We start from the raw sequence: 20,792 nt of genomic DNA, 5'->3' as shown, positions 1-20,792 counted from the left end.
GGAGTCCAACAACTTGGGGTCCTTACCAGGCTTTGGAAGCATTATAAGGATCGCCTCGGACATTGAGGGAGGAAGGCTGTTAGCGGCAGACATTTTAACGTACGTGTCAAGCAGCTGGGGACCAAAGAACTCAATGTACTGTTTATATAGTTCCGTGGGAATACCGTCACTACCCGGGGATTTACCGCTAGGAGACACCTCTACCGCCGACACCACCTCTTCCAGGGTCAGAGGTGCGTCCAGTGCGTCCCTGGCCTCAGGGGAGAGTTTAGAAAGGGGAATATTTGTCAGGTACAGGTCTAGTTCCTCCGTGGAGCATGTCAGTCTACTATCGTATACCTCTCTGAAGTAGCCAAGGAACATCTGTGCGATGTCAGGGGTGGCATCCACCATGGAGCCGCCTGAGTCAAGCAATTGCGCTATCGTGGTCCCAGGTCGATCGTAGTGCACTAAGTGGGCCATCAGGCTACCTGGTCTGTCCGCCTGCATATATATGTTAGTGGCCCTAAACAAAAGGGAACGTGCGTTTATATCTGAAAGGTGAGCCAGCCAGGCCTCCTGAGCCACAAGCCAGCGGGCCTTCAGCTCAGGAGTACCCTCAGTCAGGTAATGCGTCTCCAGATCCCTACACTCAGTCTCAAGCTGTCTCTCCATCGCCCTTCTAGCCACCTTGCAGGCTGCAATTCTGCCGATCATTGTACCTCGCAAATACGCCTTAAACGCGTCCCAAACAACCGGGGCCGGGGCCGATCCCACATTATCTGCAAAAAATCCCTCCCATGTGGACACCAACTCCGGGCATTCGCCCAGCTGGGCCAGCCAAGAAGGGTGTAGCCGCCAATATGACTGTCCCCTCTGACATTCCCCATCTATTGAGAGCACCAGGGGCGAATGATCGGACACCCCCCGTGCCTCGTAACGGACATCCGTCACGCCAGGCAAAAGCCCAGGCGAGACCAGGGCCAGGTCGATTCTAGAAAAAGAGCCATGTGTACCCGAATAACAGGAGTATTGCCGAAGACTAGGATTCCGAATCCTCCAGACGTCTACCCACTGCATACTATCTAGAAAATCTGCGAATTTAGATCCCGATGAGAACGAGCCGCCCCCCGTCCCTTGATCCCGGGGAGCCCTCCATCTGTCTAAGGAGGCATCCAACACAGCGTTGAAGTCCCCCAAGCAGATGACAGGGGTGTGGGGGGAGGAGGCAACAAATAAGGCGGCCTTTTGCAGAACGACATATGAAAACGGGGGGGGAACATACACAGACAACAGGAAAAAATTACGTGAGAACAATTTACATTCTATGAACACGTATCTACCATGTGGATCTGTATTTACTCTGATCATCTCAAACTGTACAGTCCTCTTTATCATTACCGACACCCCTCGGGAATATGAGGAGTGCGAGGAATGATATGCCCAGCCCACCCAAGGCCTGCGGAGCGACAACAGCCTATTTCCCTCCAAATGGGTTTCGCTTAAACAGATGATATCCGGGCAATATTTCTTGATCATCTTAAACACTAAGGATCGCTTTACTTTGTTGTTAATGCCCCGGACATTCCACGCCAAGATTTTTAAGGGAGGCATGTCAGCCAAGTCGTCAGCTGGGGCGCAACACTCCTATCGACCGCCCATCCCCCCGGCTCCTCGCTCACGCAATCACGTCGTCCACAGGCCCCGGACCCCGAGCCAAACCCCCGAAAACAGTGCGACCCCACCACACCCTCCGAATGGCAAGTATATAGGCTTCGTAAATTCAAAACATAAAACAGAAAAACTACTGGGAGGCCAACAGCGGCCCCCCGGCATCCCCCCTCCCCGTATACCTCCCCGAACTGTGGCATACCTAGATCCCTAACCGAACTCTAGCCCTGGAGAACCCAAAGCCTACGGCAACACTGTACTAGGCGTACAGATCAAACAACCCCAATACTTAAACCCTTATGCGTTTATACTTTATAACACTTCTCAGCAAAGTACAGAACCGCTAAACGAGAGGAAGCTCCCTGGACTTATACTTGCGGGTTGTAGGCCCATAGAGGAGGGCGACCCGATGTCAGTCTGGAGCCAGCTGGCGGGCCCCCGGAGCATATCTGTCCAACCAGGAAGCCGCTTCCCTGGGCGAGCTGAAGAATTTAGTCTCCCCGTCCGCCACCACACGCAATCTGGAGGGAAACAGCATCGAATAGGATATGTTCAGGTCACGAAGGCGTCGCTTTATGGGAAGAAACTGGGCTCGGTCTTTTTGGACGTCCGCTGCAAAGTCCGGAAATGCCGACACCCGGATTCCATTCCGGATCAGGGGGCCCTTCACGCGTCCCAGGCGTAGGACGGAGTCCCGGTCCTTGTAGTGCAGGAATTTTGCTATAAAAGTTCGTGGTGGGGCGCCTGGGGGTAAAGGCCGGAAGGGCACGCGGTGGGCCCGCTCCACTGCAAACTGAGAGGTAAAGGATTCAGCACCGTATGCCTCTTTTAGCCAGGATTCCAGGAAATCCTCGGGATGTGCCCCTTCTTCTTTTTCGGGGAGGCCTACGAACCTCACGTTGTTTCTGCGGAGTCTGCCCTCCATGTCCAGGAGTTTGGCTTGCATCGTTGTGACTTGCTGTGTAACTGCAGATACCGATTGTTGCAGAGGACCGCTGAGGTCTTCCAGGTTGGAGACCCTTGTCTCGGTTTCGCCCACCCTCTCCCGTACTCGTTGGACGTCCTGTCGTAGCAGTGATAAATCACACTGCACCTTCTCCATCTTGTCCGATAGACGTTGCTCGCTGGCCGCTATGGCCTCCAGGACCTGCTGGATGGAGGGAGCAGACGGCTGCGTATTCGCCCCCGAGTCGGCCCCAGCCGATGGATCCATTCTGGCAGGGGGGGAGAGCTTAGGAGATGACTGCGTCGACTGAGATGCAGGCTGTCGAGCAAACCTCTCCAATTTAGCCGCGGCCGCACTCTGGCCGCCCCTCACCATTTTGTGAAGGCCCAGCAGTAATGAGAGTCCCGTTGTTCAGTGTCAAAAGGTATAACAGTGGATGGTAAATGCAGTATCAGCAGCACGCCAGGCACTGGGATAGCCAGATGTTATAATGAAGGGAGAAGGGGGACCAGGGGGGTCCAATGGTATAAATAAATATGTCCAGTGTGTGATATTCCAGCAGTATAAGCAGTAGGAGGCAGGGCAGCTGGGACAGTATCCAAACTTCCAGCCCAGTGCAGTCTTCACCCACACTGCACCTTGCTGTGTTCAGTACCTCAGGGAGCTGCAGGTAAAATGGCCGCCCAGCACAAGGATTTCCCCCTCTTCCCTCACTGCACCAGCCTTCAGGGGAGCAGGATGGCTTATGGTTGGGGCCCTGGGGGTGCAGGAGTGGGGTGCCGCTCCTTTCCGGTGCCGCTGGATGCTGTGTCCGCCTCGGGCGCTCGATCGTGTGCGCGCGCGCACGCGCCCGGCGGAGCTTCAAAATCTAGGCCGGGGACTGAGCTGCGGCCTAGGCCCGGAGTCCGGGCGGCCGCCGACGCGAGCCGGGAGCGCTCGCACACACCCACAGCCGCCTCCCCAGCACCGCCAGGCAGGAGAGGAATCCAGAGGAGAGCAGGATCGGAGCCCCAGGATTGTTGCAGGATTAATTATCCAGGGAGCTCCTCGATCCTGCTGCCTAGTCCTTTGCCGCCGTGGCCACGCCCCTCAGGGCTGCTCTTATTTAACGTGAAACTTTTTTAGCATAGCAGGGCTGCACAAGCGTTCGTAGCCCTGTTATGCTAAAATACACTCCCCCATAGGCGGGGATTAGTTGATCGCACCAGCAGCAAAAAGTTGCTTGGTGCGATCAACTCGGAATGACCCCCTAAGGAAACACTTTCTGATTCATTCAGGGACAAATCTACATTGAAAGAATTCCAAGTTTCTCTTTTTCTGAGGCAATACAGTAGGAAAGTCACATATGTGAGTAAGCTGAGAATGCAAAGGCGTGATTCATAAGTCATGATAAAGTCTACAGAAGTCTAGTAAGAGTGGCTAGTCTGGCAAGCCACCATTCTGTGTTATCATCTTATTCAGATGTAGACTTACTCATAAGCTGCTTGAGGAAAGCCGAAGGACATGAAATGCTGAGGAACTCTATGAAATGGGAATGGAATGTATGAAATCCACCCAAATAAACTAAAATCCCTTTTAAGTGAGACATGGAAATGTAATCAAGGCAAGAAAATAGATGTTGTTTGAAAATATGTTGCTGTAGTTACAGTACTTGCATATAAACTCAGATGCACATGCAGGGGCATAGCCAGAACTTTGTGGACCCCATAGCAACATTTTGAAGGGGCTCCTGTCTCAGTGCTTCTAGAGAAACACCTCTCCGAAGCAGGTGTTAATGTTATGTCCCATAATAGTGCCCTAGTTCATTTTCTGAACCATAGTAGTGCCTTATTTAATGTTATACCCCATAGTAGTGCCCTAATTTCTTTTATGAATCATAGAGGTGCCCGTTTATATTATGTCACAGTGTAGGCATACTTGCCTACTCTCCCGCATTCAGCGGGAGGCTCCCGTTTTTCAACAGAGTCTCCCGCTGCCCCGCAAATCGCCCTGGTCCTCCCGGTTTTTCACATTTTATTTTTTGTAAATGCGGACTGCGCATGCGCCAGTCCGGCAGTGCAGGTGACGGAGCCTGCGCAGGGTGAAGACATGCTGAATTGCTCAACCTGACAGCATGTAGCACGCTGCGGTCACGGTGGGAGGCGGGGCTGTGCTCACTAATTGGCAGGAACGTAGCGTGGAGCTAAGGAGTGAGTACGGGTGCCTAGGGTCAGGCTCTGGTGGTGATTTGTGGGGCAGGTTCACCCGCCAGCGGCTCTGCAGTTGCGCTGCCCGTCTGAGCTGAGATCGGGCTGCAGCAGGCAGGACAGCTCACACAGCTGAGCTGAGCCTGCAGCGGCAGGGAGCGCCAGAACATGCCGCTCCGTTTGGGCGGCCGCTGGCCGGGCAGCTTATTAAGCTGATGTGAGCCGGCAGCAGCGGGAAGCACCACAACGGGTGGGCAGCTAGCAATAGCAAAGCCTGCAAGTGCGGAAGGGAGGAGGGGGGAGAAGGAGAAGCTGCCTCTAACGCTAACTGGACTGGCTCTTGTCCTGGGGGAGGGCTGCTGCACATGCCCAGACTCAGCAGCTCCTTCTCCCTTGGACACTGTGCTGTCAGCCAGCCAGCCACCGTGTCCTGCCTAGATCCTCCTGCCTATGACCTCCTCGTCGGCCTGTACCTGGGTCCGACAGCCTCCCTCAGCTCACCTTGATGTTGATTGGACACAGTGCGGTGAGTAACCTGGTATCCCTGTGTTTGACCCCCTGTACCCCCTACCTGTGTGTGTGACCCCCTGTACCCCATACGTGTGTGTGTGTGTGTGTGTGTGTGTGTGTGTGTGTGTGTGTGTGTGTGTGTGACCCCCCCCACCTGTGTGTGTGACCCCCTATACCCCCTACCTGTGTGTGTGACCCCCTACCTATGTGTGTGACCCCCTGTACCTCCTACCTGTGTGTGACCAACTATACCCCCTACCTGTGTGTGTGACCCCCTGTACCCCCTACGTGTGTGTGTGTGTGTGTGTGTGTGTGTGTGTGTGTGTGTGTGTGTGTGTGTGTGTGTGTGTGGCCCTCTATACCCCCTACGTGTGTGACCCTCTGTACCACCTACCTGTGTGTGTGACCCCCTATACCCCCCTACGTGTTTGTGTGTGTGTGACATCCTGTACCCACTACCTTTGTGTGTATTTCACCCTGTACCCCCCTACCCCAGTATGTCTGACACCTTGAACCACCCAAGCCCCCCCAGTGTTTGATACCCTGTACCCGCTATCTCTGTGTGTATGGCATTTTGTACCCCCCTGTGACACACTGTACCCCCATCCTCTGTGTATGACACATGGTGTGTGTGTGTGATCCCTATACTCCCGAAACCGCCCCCCGCACCCCCCGTGTATAACACACTGTACACCCTCTACCTCTGTGTGTCACCATGAACCCCTGCTTCCTTTCTTAAGGGTAATATGGGTGATTATATTTTTGATCTGTGAGAGTGATTGAATTAGCTTTTTTATTGTATTTTGTCCCCAACCTTCCTTTCCCTACTCATACCTTCTGTCCGTTGTCCCCAGTCAGCAACCACCAACTCCTCTGTCCCCTGGTCACAGCTTATAACTACACACCCTTTGCCCAGTCAGAGTCCGTCACCCCAAAATCTCTGCCCCATAATCAAAAATATTGTCACCTTTGTCCCCTGGCCACAGAAACCTCGGCCTCACAGTCACAGTCCATCACCCCACAACCTCTGTCCCCCAGTCACAGTCCACCACCCACAACCTCTGTCCCCCAGTCATAGTCCATCACCCCACAGCCTCTGTCCCCCAGTCATAGTCCATCACCCCACAGCCTCTGTCCCCAGTCACAGTCCGTCACCCCACAACCTCTGTCCCCCAGTCACAGCCCGTCACCCCACAAACTCTGTCCCCCAGTCACAGTCCGTCACCCCACAACCTCTAACCCCCAGTCACAGTCCATCACCCCACAGCCACTGTCCCCAGTCACAGTCCGTCATCCCACAACCTCTGTCCCCCAGTCACAGTCCGTCACCCCACAACCTCTGTCACAGTCCGTCACCCCACAACCTCTGTCCCCCAGTCACAGTCCGTCACCCCGCAGCCTCTGTCCCCCAGTCACAGTCCACTGCCCACAAACTCTGTCCCCCAGTCACAGTCTGTCACCCCACAACCTCTGTCCCCCAGTCACAGTCCGTCACCCCACAACCTCTGTCACAGTCCGTCACCCCACAACCTCTGTCCCCCAGTCACAGTCCGTCACCCCGCAGCCTCTGTCCCCCAGTCACAGTCCACTGCCCACAAACTCTGTCCCCCAGTCACAGTCTGTCACACCAAAGCTTCTGTCCCCCAGTCACAGTCCGTCACCCCACAGCTTCTGTCCCCCAGTCACAGTCCACCGCCCCACAACCTCGGTCCCCCAGTCACAGTCCGTCACCCCACAACCTCTGTCCCTCAGTCACAGTCCGTCACCCCACAGCCTCTGATACTTTTAAATGTATTTTTATGTGAATCTGGTATTTTCAGTGGATCTGGATGTTTTCAATGTATTATGTGAATGTGGTATTTTCAATGTATTTTTGTGGGCCTAGCTTTTGTAAATGTATTTTTATGTGGATCTGGCTTTTTATAATGTATTTTTAGTGGATCTGATGTTTTTAATGTATTATGCGGATCTGGCTTTTTGCAACATATCTTTATGTGGATCTGGCTTTTTCAATGTACTGTATGTATGTATGTATGTATGTATGTATGTATGGGTGTTGCATTTTCAATGTATTTTTATTTGGATGTAGCTTTTTTTAATGTAGGCCAGAGGTTCACATACTCCACCATCCTGTCCAGGTTTAAAGGATAGCCATGCTTGAGCACAGGTGACTTAGGGCCTAATTCAGACCTGATTGCAAAATCAAAATCTTTCTCCCTCTAATGGGCAAAACCATGTGCACTGCAGGTGGGGCAGATGTAACATGTGCAGACAGAGTTATACTGGGGTGGGTTATATTGTTTCTGTGCAGGGTAAATACTGGCTGCTTTATTTTTACACTGCAACTTAGATTTCAGTTTGAACACACCCCACCCAAATCTAACTCTTTCTGCACTTGTTACATCCGCCCCCCCCCCCCCTCCTGCACTGTACATGGTTTCGCCCATTAGAGAAAAATTTTGCTGTTGCGATCAAGTCTGAATTAGGCCCTTAGGCGTCTATTTACTAAGCCTTGGATGGAGATAAAGTCGCTGGAGATAAAGTACCAGCCAATCCGCACCTAACTGTCATTTTTTTAAACCAGCCTGTGACATTGCGGTATGGAGCCGATTGACTTGGACTTTATCTCCGTCGGATTTATCTCCATCCAAGGCTATCTGTGTGCACAGTTCAATACACAGTAGGTGCGGTTCAGCATTAATGGGAGCTCGTGCCGAGGTACGCCTAACAGTGGGGAGCAATACCCTACTCACTATATACATAGTATATAACCCTCTGTACCCTACTCACTATGGGGGTCATTCCGACCCGTTCGCACGCAGCGGTTCATCACTGCAGTGCAAACGGGTGGGAACTGGCATGCGCAGCGTCTGCAATGTGCACGCGCGTCGTTGCAGCGTCCAGTATAAAGAAGAAAGTGATCGCTAGCACAGTTGCAAGAAGATTGACAGCGGGGAGGCGTTCCGGGGCGTCTACTCACCATTTTCCGGGCGTAGAGATCCGAACGCAGGCATGTCCAGGCAGTTGGAGGGCGGATGTCTGACGTCAAATCCGGGACCTTCATCGCTGGATCGATCGCACAGTGTAAGTAACTGCAGGGCTGGTCTTGTTCTGCACAAAACTTTTTTAGCATAGCAGGGCTGCACAAGCGTTCGCAGCCCTGCTATGCTAAAATAAACTCCCCCATAGGCGGCGCCTAGTTGATCGCACGAGCAGCAAAAAGTTGCTACGTGCGATCAACTCGGAATGACCCCCTATATACATATTATATAACCCTTTGTGGTATGCTGCTCTTCGTACTGCAGGTTTCCCCTGCCACTGCAGGACACACTCCTTAGTGGAAATAGATACGCCCATGGGTGGTGCTAGACACGCCCCTTTGGCTGACCATGACACACACCCTCAACGGCGCTCCTACAATCTCCCTGAAACTACTTTTCAAAAGTATGCAAGTATGACTGTAGGGCTGCCTGTACAGATTACAGTATGTAACACAGTACCCCAATACACATTGTACCACCTTACAGTGCCCCCAGTTCATATTATGCAATACTACAGTGCCTCCACTTTTTACTGTAACACATTATAGTGCCCCACCTCATATTATGTAACATTATAATGCCCTTCAGTTCATTTTATATCAAATTACTATGAGCAGGTCAAGGGGGATACCTAGATATAATGCAGGCCCCAAGACAAATGTTTGTAAGGGCCCCTATGTACCATCCAATATTGAAAAATGTATATAGCACATGTAACTTTGACAGGGAAGGTGGCCCCTCTCAGCTCTGGGCCCCATAGTAGCTGCTCTCTCTGCACCTATGGTAGCTACGCCCTTGTGCACAGGGAACATTCTATTTGTATGCAATTGATTTAATCAACTCATTGTCACCATAAGTGATTTGAATTTGAATGCCAGAGCTGTAAGTGTTTAAAAAGCGCAGCTTCTAGATATCCAGTATTCACCTATGTTTTAGAATTAAGAGATGTGTACACTGTACATCTGTTGTATGAGACAATTGTACTGTCACATTCTTAATCAATCATATCTATAGTATTTATGATTTGACATTACATTCAGCTCAGTGAATGGCCCTGAAGTAGTACTGAGTTAGCTTGTATTAAGTGTTCCACTTGGCTTGCTTTGTACTTTTGAAACAGGCTTGCCAGCAGCCTTCTGTTTTTGTTTAATATATTGTTCAGTCCAACTGAATCAGGAACAGCGGCCTACAAAATGAAAATCACAAACATCATCTAATGGGGCATTCCCATAAACACACAGAAAGCCTTATATGGATTCATATAAAATTAATTGTAATTCCAACGTGGCTGCATGTTTCAGAGAAATAATGTATTTCCATATTTCCATGTTCTATTCAGTGAAGTGTTATCAATATCTTATTCTATACATCAGCTTTGCCTTACCAGTGTTATCCAGAATATTGTGTGGGCATATAGTAAAAAAACAAAACATACTGTACTGAAGTAAGCACACCAAATCTCAAGCTGTCAGATGACAAATAAACATTGAGGGACATAAAATCGCAGATAACCATTGCGGGACAAATTCAATAAGCTGCAAACTAGGTTGCACTACTTTTTAATGTGGGCTGTGAACATGGGCGTAACTATAATTGGTGCAAGGTGTGCCTTTGCTATGTGGCCGAGATTCTTATGGTGGCCTGGACCAAGGTTATAAAGTTGCATACTAATTTCCCAGATTTGCCTGCTAAGCATTTGGGTCTGATCCATTGCCCAGCCTGAATTTTGTGACATTACATTTTCAGTGAGTGGTGTGTCTAGTGGATGTTATAATGGTAAAGGGTCACTGTAATGTTGCATAATTTGAACTGGAGGCCACTTTAATGTGTCATAATCTAATCTCATTTTAATATGGAGGGCACAATAATGTTACATAATAAGAGCTGGGGTAGTTTAATGTGGCACAATATAAAATGGAGGCACTGAAGTGTGGCAGAATATAAACTGGGGCATTATAAAGTGGCATAATTTGAGCTGGAGGACATTCTACTGTGGAACAGTATGAAGAGGAGGCACTGTAGTGTTGCATAATATGAACTGGGGACACTATTACATAATGTGAATTGGGGATTCTGTGTGACATGTAACTTAGGAAACTACAGTACTATGGTTCATAAAAGAAACTAGGGCACTACTGTGGGGCATAACATTAACTAAGGCTCTACTGTGGTTCAGAAAATGGATTAGGGCACTGTTATGGGGCATAAAATTAACACCTGCTATGTAGAGGTGTCTTCCAAGATGCATTGGGACAGAGCCCTTTAAATATGTTGCTATGGGGCTCACAAAGTTATGGTTATGCCCCTGAATGTGACTGTATGCTATTGAATTAGAAATCCATGTTAAAGCTGGTTTCACAGCTCTTAGGGCCTAATTGAGCACTGATCGTAGTAGCACTTCTGCACATGCGCAAGGACTTAAACTGTAATCACACTCTTAAGTCCTGGCGGGGACAGGGTGTCAACGCAGCAGTTTGAAGGCATTGACACGCTATTCGGTGGGCACGGTCCAGAAAACTGAGGCATGTCGGCCCATATGTGGGATGGCTCGCAAAACTACAACTCATGCTAAATGTAGCCCTTAATTCGCATCTACAGAGCAGGTGACAATTGGGAACAAATTTTTATTTTAATGTATGGCCCTACCTACTGTTTTTTTCCAGAATTTTATAAACTTCACAATAGAGAAGTTTTACATCTACTCCAAAATAATCTAAACACTTTTTGCTGAAATACACTTGCTGGCAGTTATTAGTTCCATAATCAAAATGATAACAAAAATCAGCCATTTGACACCTTTTAACTGTCTCCAACAATTTGCTTATGTAACTATGACAACCATCCACATTGTCCTACTATCCTGTCTGCTACTTTTTTGGGGTCATGGTCCCAGATTTATCAAGCCTTGGAGAGTGATAAATTGCACGGTGATAAAGTACAAACCAATTAGCTCCTAACTGCCATGTTACAGGCTGTGATAAAAAAAATGACAGTTAGGAGATGATTGGCTGGTACTTTATCACAGTGCTATTTATCACTCTCCAAGGCTTGATAAATCTGGTCCATGGTGATTGCACAGTGCAGCATTAATGTGAGATATCACTGTGATACCCGCAACATGCCATTTCTAATTGAACTAGGAATCCGGAAAGTGCTTCATGAAAATATCCTGCTAAGTCCATGTCAGTGTAACCCACAATCACACAGTACAGAACTCGTGTCCTCTGTGGAGAATTGCGCACCAAGCACAGTATGTGGCGTCATGGCCAACATTACCTTTTATTGCACTAAGGCAGTGATCTAGAGTGCCAATATTGTAGGAATGCTTAAAGTACTGATCGATTATCGCCTTGTCACTCATTCAGTGTTCTTATTTTTCCACTGAGCTCCCCTTGCCCTGGAGGAGTCTGATCACAGACAGCACTGCCTCTCACATACCCCTTCACTGATTCCTTCACTGATTGATAGTTTTGATGTCACCACCCTAGATTTGGGTGGGTTACAGTATATTGTTTCTGTACAGGGTAAATAATGGTTGCTTTATTTTTACACTGCAATTTAGATTTCAATTTGAAAACACCCCACCCAAATCTAACTCTCTCTGCACATGTTATATCTGCCCCACCTGTAGTGCACATGGTTTTGCCTATTAGAGAAATATTTAGCTTTTGCGATCCATCCTGAATTAGGCCCCATATGTACTATAGTGCAGATAAATAAATATCTGAGACTATTGTGATCTCACTGACATGGTCCCTGTTTCTGATTGTACCAATCACCACACTGCTTATATATACTGTACATCTACAGAGCATAGGTGCAGGCTTGGACTGGACCACAAGGGTACAGGGAAACCACCCGTGGGCCCCACTGCCTGGGGGCCCACCTCCTGCTCTGATCAGGTTCCAGACTGTGCACTTGAATTATACATTATACACATGTTACCTTATACTGGACTATAGTGTATTTTCTACAGTGCATTGCTGTTATTAATCTGGTACATTATCATGCATGCAGCAGCTGAATTTACTGTATATATTTATGTAGGGACCCAAATGTTGCACTCTCTAATGGTTAGTCAAACCAATGAGGGGCAGGCCACACCCCCTCTTCAGACTGGCCACACCCCTAACATGGGCACCTACCACTGCATTTCCCCGGTGGGCCCTACATGCCCCAGTCCGACACTGCATAGGTGCCTACCCTGCTGCACCCTCCTCCAAGAGGTGGCAGACTAATGAGGGTGTGGCCGGCGGTAATTCCGGCAGTCCAGGGGCGTGGACGGTGGGGGAAGTGGGCAGTCCGGGGGCATGGCATCACGATCGCGTCATTGTGGCCCTGCCCACGCTAGACAGTGCATAGAAAACATATCCCCCTCGGACTGCCCACTTGTTCTCTGCTGTGGGCGGTCGAGGTGGGTGCGGGTGGCTGCCAGCAAAAGCGAGAGACTTGACTAGCTTTCCAGGGGGACGGGATGGCCATCCGATTTTCGTGAGCCTCCTGGCCATTCCGGGAGGGTAGGCAAGTATGCTGCAGAGCAAGGCTGCAAACCTATCAGTCATAGACTGCGTGTACATTTAGCAAAGCACTGATCCCTTACTTTGGCAAGTAAGGGAGATAGACTACCTTCAAGTATGCAAGGTTAGAGAGGGATGTATGCACTTGCGTATACAATAAAATAAAATATTTGAATGCAATACATTAAAATAGCTGTTAGAATAAGCAATATATATTACTGTAAAAGTAAAGGCCTGACAGACCAACTCTGTACAGTTGTGTCATTGAAGTTTAGCTTTAACAAGTATTTAATATTTCCATTTTGCTCAGCTTAGAGAACAGTAGTTGTTTAGTGCAGTGATTTTGAAATGTGTTCCTCCAAATCCCCACAGTGCTAGTATCCTGGGGGTTCTTGTACAGCTGATGTGACAAATGGACTGTCAGTGCGGTAGTTCTATTGTGTTAGTTTTTGGATAAGTACACAACAGTTCCACAAACCTTACCTAGTATTTGTGCACAAAGTACATACCACTTATCACCTTCTCCTGTGCTTAGGGTTACACTGTTACTTACCGGTATTTCCTAATTCAAGACATATGTGGATGGGCTTCATTTCTGTGTCCGAAGGCTGTTTGTTCCTGAACATTACACAATAAGTAGAGCTATGAACGTCAGCAGATTAGTTCAGAGCTCATACGTAACTGAGATACAATGGTGCAGAAGGGATATTAGGGCTGTTTATGAGTACAATTCTGTTTTAGAAAGTCTACCTTTCCCAGGGAATTAAATTGATTTATATAAAAAAAATTACCAGGGAAATAGTGAATGATTGCTTTATGTGTACTTTGAACCGTCGCTTAATTGTTCCTGTATGAGATGTACAGTACCATGTGTGTCCTTGCTGCTCCGGCTACTAAGCGTATTGCTATCTATGAGTAGTCCTATTTTATCGGACCGATGGGACAGTTTAACCTGAACTTGCCTTTTATTGCGATGTTACACAAATAGTCATGTCTATTATAATAGACAAAACCTAACTACCTGTGGTTTCCTGTACAAATCTATATACAGTATCCTTTTACAGAGTCAAATTTAGTAATCAGTAAAGATGTTTGTTATGTAATATATTGATTATATGACCACCACATATCTAGAACTCATGGACTTGAATTTTAATAAATATAATCAGGGGCGGATTGGGATGGAAAACCAGCCTGGGAAATTTATGAAGAAGCCCTAATGGGGGTGTGGTCTGATGAGGGGATGGGGTCGGTTGAGGTGGCGGGATCCCTCCTCATAGTGCCTGATTGTATGCAATTTCGACCTTCCTTGTGTCTTTTGCTTTAGTTGTGTCTGTGACCAGAGTTGCATTGGGAACTAAAAGTGGCCCTGTAAAGTTTTGTTAAAGTGGCCCGACATGAGCAGCACAAGAGGTATGATATACCATGTAACTATGGCAGCATCACTGGTGGCAGAGTTGCTGTACTGCAGAGATGGGATAACAGAATGAATGGGGACAAAGCAGTGTACTGCGTGTGGTGGGCTGCATGTCATGTGTGGGCTTGGGCCACATGACAAAACACAAAACAGGCCCCACAGACACGTCTGCCTACCAGGAATCTTCCTGGTGAGCCCTATGGCCAATCCGTCCCTGACTATAATTATCTTTTAAATGAACATTGAATTCTAAATCTTCTACTAATGTGTTACTTTGTTACATTTTAGATTTTCACCTCATCATTCAAGCCCAAGGAGACTTAATGTCCCCCTGAATATGATGCAGAGACGAACTCCACAGCCACCACAAGTGCAGTCAGTGGGAGGGGCTTACTCAAAGACATACCCGGCAATAGCAAATGCCTCAGTGCAACCGAACAGTCTTCATGTTCAAGGTGAGAAGTGCATAATAACCAATATAACAGCATCTTTTATTCAGGCCTATTATTAAGTGATGAATAATATAGACATATAGAAAATGTTACTGCATGCTGTGAGAAATGTATATCTCCCTCAGGTTTGTCTGTGATGTCAGCCACTGGGAGCGGGTGTGTATCGATGGATCAACTATTTTATGGTTGGAAGTCAGTAGGTTGACACCAAATGGTTGACATGCATTAGGTCAGCAGGTACCAAAGGTCCACGAGTACAAAAGGTTGACAGGTGACCTAATGCATGTTGACCATATGGTGTCGACCTATTGTCTGTTGACCAATACACTGTCAATCTATCAGCCGGATACCCTGGGAGCTAGGGACTATAATGCTGTTACCACTGCAAAATACATTACGTGTTATCATCAGTTGCTTATCATAAAAAGACTCCTACTTCACTCATCGATGCCTCAGCATTAGCATTCTGTATATCTTTGTGAAACAAGGTCTATGACATTTTTTCCATTATGTAACAAGTCTGCAGTTTATTGAAAGCAAGCAAAATGTCCTAATACACTAGCGTGGGCTGTCACAATCTCCTTATTGCGCAACCATGGTGTAACAGACTGCACACATAAAATATGACACTTACTATATACTCTCCATGGGAGTTTATGCTATGATAAATCTGGGTTATACTGACAAATAATTGTTACAATGTAGCTATAGAAAGAAAAGCAATAACGTTAACTTTCACGCCATAGTGAGAATTTGTTTAAGTTGAACAGATACACTACAGATTGTCAGCTGTAACCCTGACACCATGAAAAGAAAACCCACACATTGGGTGGGATTAAATTATTTTCACCCCTTTCCACACTCGTTCTGTTTCTGCCCTCAGGGATGTTGTATCATTATTTCAGCTCGCTACCCCTGGAGTAGCAAGGCACCAAACCCTTTACACAGTAAACCTGATTACTATGGGCGCAATATGCGCGATAACGGAGATCATTTTAGAAAGGAAATTGGGCGTGATATGTCATTTGAATCTCACCCATAGATTGTAAGGCAACTTATATAGCACCACTACAGTATACCTACAACATTTTAATAATAGTCATTGTGTTTGATTTTGAGTACTACTGTATATTTTATGAATGTTATCACTGCTGAGATAATTTCCTCTAATCTATTTGGCATTGTCATCACAACATTCCCATTTAAATTGAAGAAGTTAATTTTAAACCCTGTACTGCAAAGCTGGGTGCTTCTTTTAGAACTATTGTGCCTACTTTTGTGCTTTCTGAAAACTCTGCTTCAAACTCCAGTATCCAATGGCATTGTTCATCCACTGACGATGCTTTTATATGGTCAGCGTCTTCTGTACTGACTGAGTGGCTATTTTGAACATATTTTAAAGGTAAAACATACTGTTAGGCTCCCTTCTATTAAAATGTAACTTTTTCCCCTGTCCAGTCCAAGTGGTCTCATTATTTCACCCTCATTTTATTATTACTGGACTTATGAAAATAAAGGGCTTTCAGTAGGGCTGCCATGAGTAATCTCGGACCATGGTATGTACACTTCTAGGGACACGCACAGCCTCAGGGAGTGTGACTGCTTTTAAAGCTTTTGGTTCCCTGAGTCAGTTTGCCCAGGAATTAATAAGGCCCGGCTAGGGAAGTAGATGTGCAACAAGTTTTTGGATGATTGAATTTTTTAGTAAATTGAATTCTTTGCTCCAGACTTTGTATTGGTGCACACAATGGGCCTACCGCAGCAAGTGGCAAGTGAAGCACCAAAGTGTCTTGTGTTGTCACAACCCTTGATTTCATATAGCCATAAACCTCTACATCACACTATGTTTTTTTGGTGTGTGTTTGTGGGGGGGACATGAGGATGCAATTGTCTTCGCCATGTCCTTGCACAGGAGAGACTTCTCGGAGAGACTTCACTGCTCTCCTGGGACTCATCGAAATTCGTGAGTCTCTTGAACATTCTAGGAGTATGCACATATGGCCACAAAATGACCATAGGTGCCAGTGGGTGGACTTGGTGAGTATTTTTCATAAAGATTTACTGGTCAATACGTTTCTATTATTAATAAGGTTTGTGAAACTCTATGTTCCAACAAGACCTGGCTGTTGTAGCATGCTGATGACTATGGCTGGAACTTCCATTTTTTATTCACTTTACCCAAGCCCTTGCAGACCAGGAGGTCAGGAAGAGCTCCTGAGCCCTAGAGATTTTCCCTAGGAGGGTGTGCATATTGTTTTAGACAAGATTTCCTTAGGTACAGTAGCTGCATGACCAGGCTGGAGTAGTGAACTACACATTACAGATCTACATTAGCTTTTGTGTGTCTTTGCTGACCACACTTTTTGTTTGCTGTTTTACAGATTTTTTTAAGTAAAAATGCCAGAAAGAGAGAAAGAAAGAAAGAAAGCTTTCATATCTAATGCTACAAATGTACGCATAGGTATCCTTTTGCCAAAAATGCATAGTAGTACTTGATACAGAAACATACTTACCCAGTATTTTGAACTGCACATAAATTATCTTAATATATGTACAACTCATAAATCCTACATTTTGAATTAATAATTTTACATGTACATTCAACCAACAATCGTAAATGTGACCCATTATGTGCAATCAACCCTCACTGAAAAGAGATCTTTTTGGCCACCTCTAAGGGAGTATTATAATCAAGAACTTGTGCACAGCGCAAAAGCTGTGCACATTAGGGAACACCATTGTGTAAGCTTTGTGTCTACCCTTGCAGTGCACTTCCACAACTAAAATTCATAGCAGCTCGTTTTTGTGACTTTAGACCAGCTCACAAATACAACTAGTTTATTATGCTTAAGAAAAGCCTGTTAAACCTTTCATCAAGAGAAAAAAACATGTATCACACACCTATGTATTTATTAAACGCTAGAAGCATTGAACATTCATGTGAACTAATCACAGTTCAACCATGCATCATATGTAATTCTGGATCTACACGGCCTATTTGGAAACCGTACCAACAAAAGACCCGTTTTGGCCAGGCGTAGTCTCATAGTAAAGTCAGGAACAAGAGCAGCCATATGACATCACAGCAGAGAAACAGCGGGTTTTGCTCGCTCAACAGTGCTGTGCTGTCTGGGTGTAAATGAAATGATTTGTATACTGGATGTGTATCAAGCCTTGGTGCTTAAGCCATTTTGTGTGAAAATGAATGACTTTATATTTAGCTCCACTGCAGTGTTTTCCCCTAAGATATAGCAGTAATGTGTGTTCCTGTTTGCACAAGACTCCCTCTGTAGAGCAGTAGTGCACAACTTTGTTTTAAGGTCATAGCCCCACTTAGCATGATTTGTTGGACCTGCTGTGAGTAAAGCCACTCACCATTTATAACATCATGCATGCTTTACTATTTCCGTGCCTGATAGAAGAGGAAAAATGTGTTTTTGAGGGATCACAATGACATTTGAATCTTTAAATCTATGATACAATAACAAGTTTTAAATATATATTTATTGTAGGCATATGCTATTAATACCTATTATGTACTGTCATAGAGGCAAATTCTAAACCTGATCAGTTATTAGCTTTGATCGTTCTAGCATAAGACAAGCAATAATAAGTAATAAAAGCAAATGTCTTGTTGCTTGGTTACAGCTCACATGCTATTTACAGCATGTTGATAGACCATGATTGATGTGTGGATGTACTGTAGAATGCTTTTTGTTATAGACCTGAAATTCTTTGTATAGCATTGCAGTCTTTATGGCAGAGAAAGGGTTAGCTTTTCCATACTCTCAGCTTGTACTCCTATGAGACTAGTGTACAATTAAGGCCAGATAGTTTTTATGATGGATGCTAATAATTTGCTCTGAGACCCACACCATTTGTCTCTGTTGACTTCTTTTCCCTGGATTATGAATTTCATGTGTATATGTTGCAACCTTGTCCTAGTTTCTGACATGATGACTAAATATCAGTATATCACTGCCAACCAGGTTTTTCCATGCAGTGCATGTAGAAAGAAATGTAAGTACTGATCTTCAATAACTAATTAATTAGTGTGCTGGGGATTGAAATAGTTATTGAAGCATTGACAATGAACATAATACAGTAGTGCTTGTCAAAACTAGCTCATTTCTAAAGTTGATGACCCTGTTTAACAAATTATCTCATTAATCAGTGAATTTATCTATTAATTGAAACAAATCAAGTTATAAAAAAAACTGACAGGTGTTTTAATTAACTGCCGTGCTGTGAAAGTTCTATCCAATTCCCCTCTACACTGACACCTCCTCATTGCCTTGTGTACAAGAGCTCATCACCCTATCTTTAGTATGATACAATACACCTGATTATTTAAATGTATATGACATGCAGCAGCAACTATTTACTTTTCTCTATCGTCCTAGTGGATGCTGGGGTTCCTGAAAGGACCATGGGGAATAGCGGCTCCGCAGGAGACAGGGCACAAAAGTAAAGCTTTCCGATCAGGTGGTGTGCACTGGCTCCTCCCCCTATGACCCTCCTCCAAGCCAGTTAGATTTTTGTGCCCGGCCGAGAAGGGTGCAATCTAGGTGGCTCTCCTAAAGAGCTGCTTAGAAAAGTTTAGCTTAGGTTTTTTATTTTACAGTGAGTCCTGCTGGCAACAGGATCACTGCAACGAGGGACTTAGGGGAGAAGAAGTGAACTCACCTGCGTGCAGGATGGATTGGCTTCTTGGCTACTGGACATCAGCTCCAGAGGGACGATCACAGGTACAGCCTGGATGGTCACCGGAGCCTTGCCGCCGGCCCCCTTGCAGATGCTGAAGTAAGAAGAGGTCCAGAATCGGCGGCAGAAGACTCCTCAGTCTTCTAAAGGTAGCGCACAGCACTGCAGCTGTGCGCCATTTTCCTCTCAGCACACTTCACACGGCAGTCACTGAGGGTGCAGGGCGCTGGGAGGGGGGCGCCCTGGGAGGCAAATGTAACCTATATAAAGGCTAAAAATACCTCACATATAGCCCCAGAGGCTATATGGAGATATTTAACCCCTGCCATAATCCGTTAAGAGCGGGAGACGAGGCCGCCGAAAAAGGGGCGGGGCCTATCTCCTCAGCACACAGCGCCATTTTCCCTCACAGAAAGGCTGGAGGGAAGGCTCCCAGGCTCTCCCCTGCACTGCACTACAGAAACAGGGTTAAAACAGAGAGGGGGGGCACTAATTTGGCGATATGCTTATATATTAAGATGCTATAAGGGAAAACACTTATATGAGGTTGTCCCTATATAATTATAGCGTTTTTGGTGTGTGCTGGCAAACTCTCCCTCTGTCTCTCCAAAGGGCTAGTGGGTCCTGTCCTCTATCAGAGCATCCCCTGTGTGTGTGCTGTGTGTCGGTACGTGTGTGTCGACATGTAGGAGGACGATGTTGGTGAGGAGGCGGAGCAATTGCCTGTAATGGTGATGTCACTCTCTAGGGAGTCGACACCGGAATGGATGGCTTATTTAGGAAATTACGTGATAATGTCAACACGCTGCAAGGTCGGTTGACGACATGAGACGGCCGACAAACAATTAGTACCGGTCCAGACGTCTCAAAAACACCGTCAGGGGTTTTAAAACGCCCGTTTACTTTAGTCGGTCGACACAGACACAGACAGGGACACTGAATCCAGTGTCGACGGTGAATAAACAAACGTATTCCTTATTAGGGCCACACGTTAAAGGCAATGAAGGAGGTGTTACATATTTCTGATACTACAAGTACCACAAAAGAGGGTATTATGTGGGATGTGAAAAAACTACCATAGTTTTTCCTGAATCAGATAAATTAAATAAAGTGTGTGATGATGCGTGGGTTCCCCCCGATAGAAAATTATGGGCGGTATACCCTTTCCCGCCAGAAGTTAGGGCGCGTTGGGAAACACCCCTTAAGGTGGATAAGGCGCTCACACGCTTATCAAAACAAGTGGCGGTACCGTCTATAGATAGGGCCGTCCTCAAGGACCAGCTGACAGGAAGCTGGAAAATATCATAAAATAGTATATACACACATACTGGTGTTATACTGCGACCAGCGATCGCCTCAGCCTGGATGT

General features: G+C 46.5%; 1 protein-coding gene across 3 annotated transcripts in view; it reads left to right on the top strand.

Annotated features, from left to right (window-relative positions):
- Positions 1 to 20,792, top strand: part of GLIS3 (GLIS family zinc finger 3) — an 800,422-nt gene that overhangs the window by 746,048 nt on the left and 33,582 nt on the right. For all 3 annotated transcript variants that reach the window (XM_063913972.1, XM_063913970.1, XM_063913969.1), the window contains one exon: positions 14,556 to 14,722. In XM_063913972.1, coding sequence (XP_063770042.1) covers positions 14,556 to 14,722 — 167 coding nt within the window. The remainder of the gene's footprint in view (positions 1 to 14,555; positions 14,723 to 20,792) is intronic.

This window comes from Pseudophryne corroboree, chromosome 1 (assembly GCF_028390025.1).
Source record: "Pseudophryne corroboree isolate aPseCor3 chromosome 1, aPseCor3.hap2, whole genome shotgun sequence".
In the NCBI taxonomy this organism is placed as follows: domain Eukaryota; kingdom Metazoa; phylum Chordata; class Amphibia; order Anura; family Myobatrachidae; genus Pseudophryne; species Pseudophryne corroboree.
The sequence above is the reverse complement of the archived record's forward strand: the minus strand, read 5'-3'. Positions and strand labels throughout refer to the sequence as shown.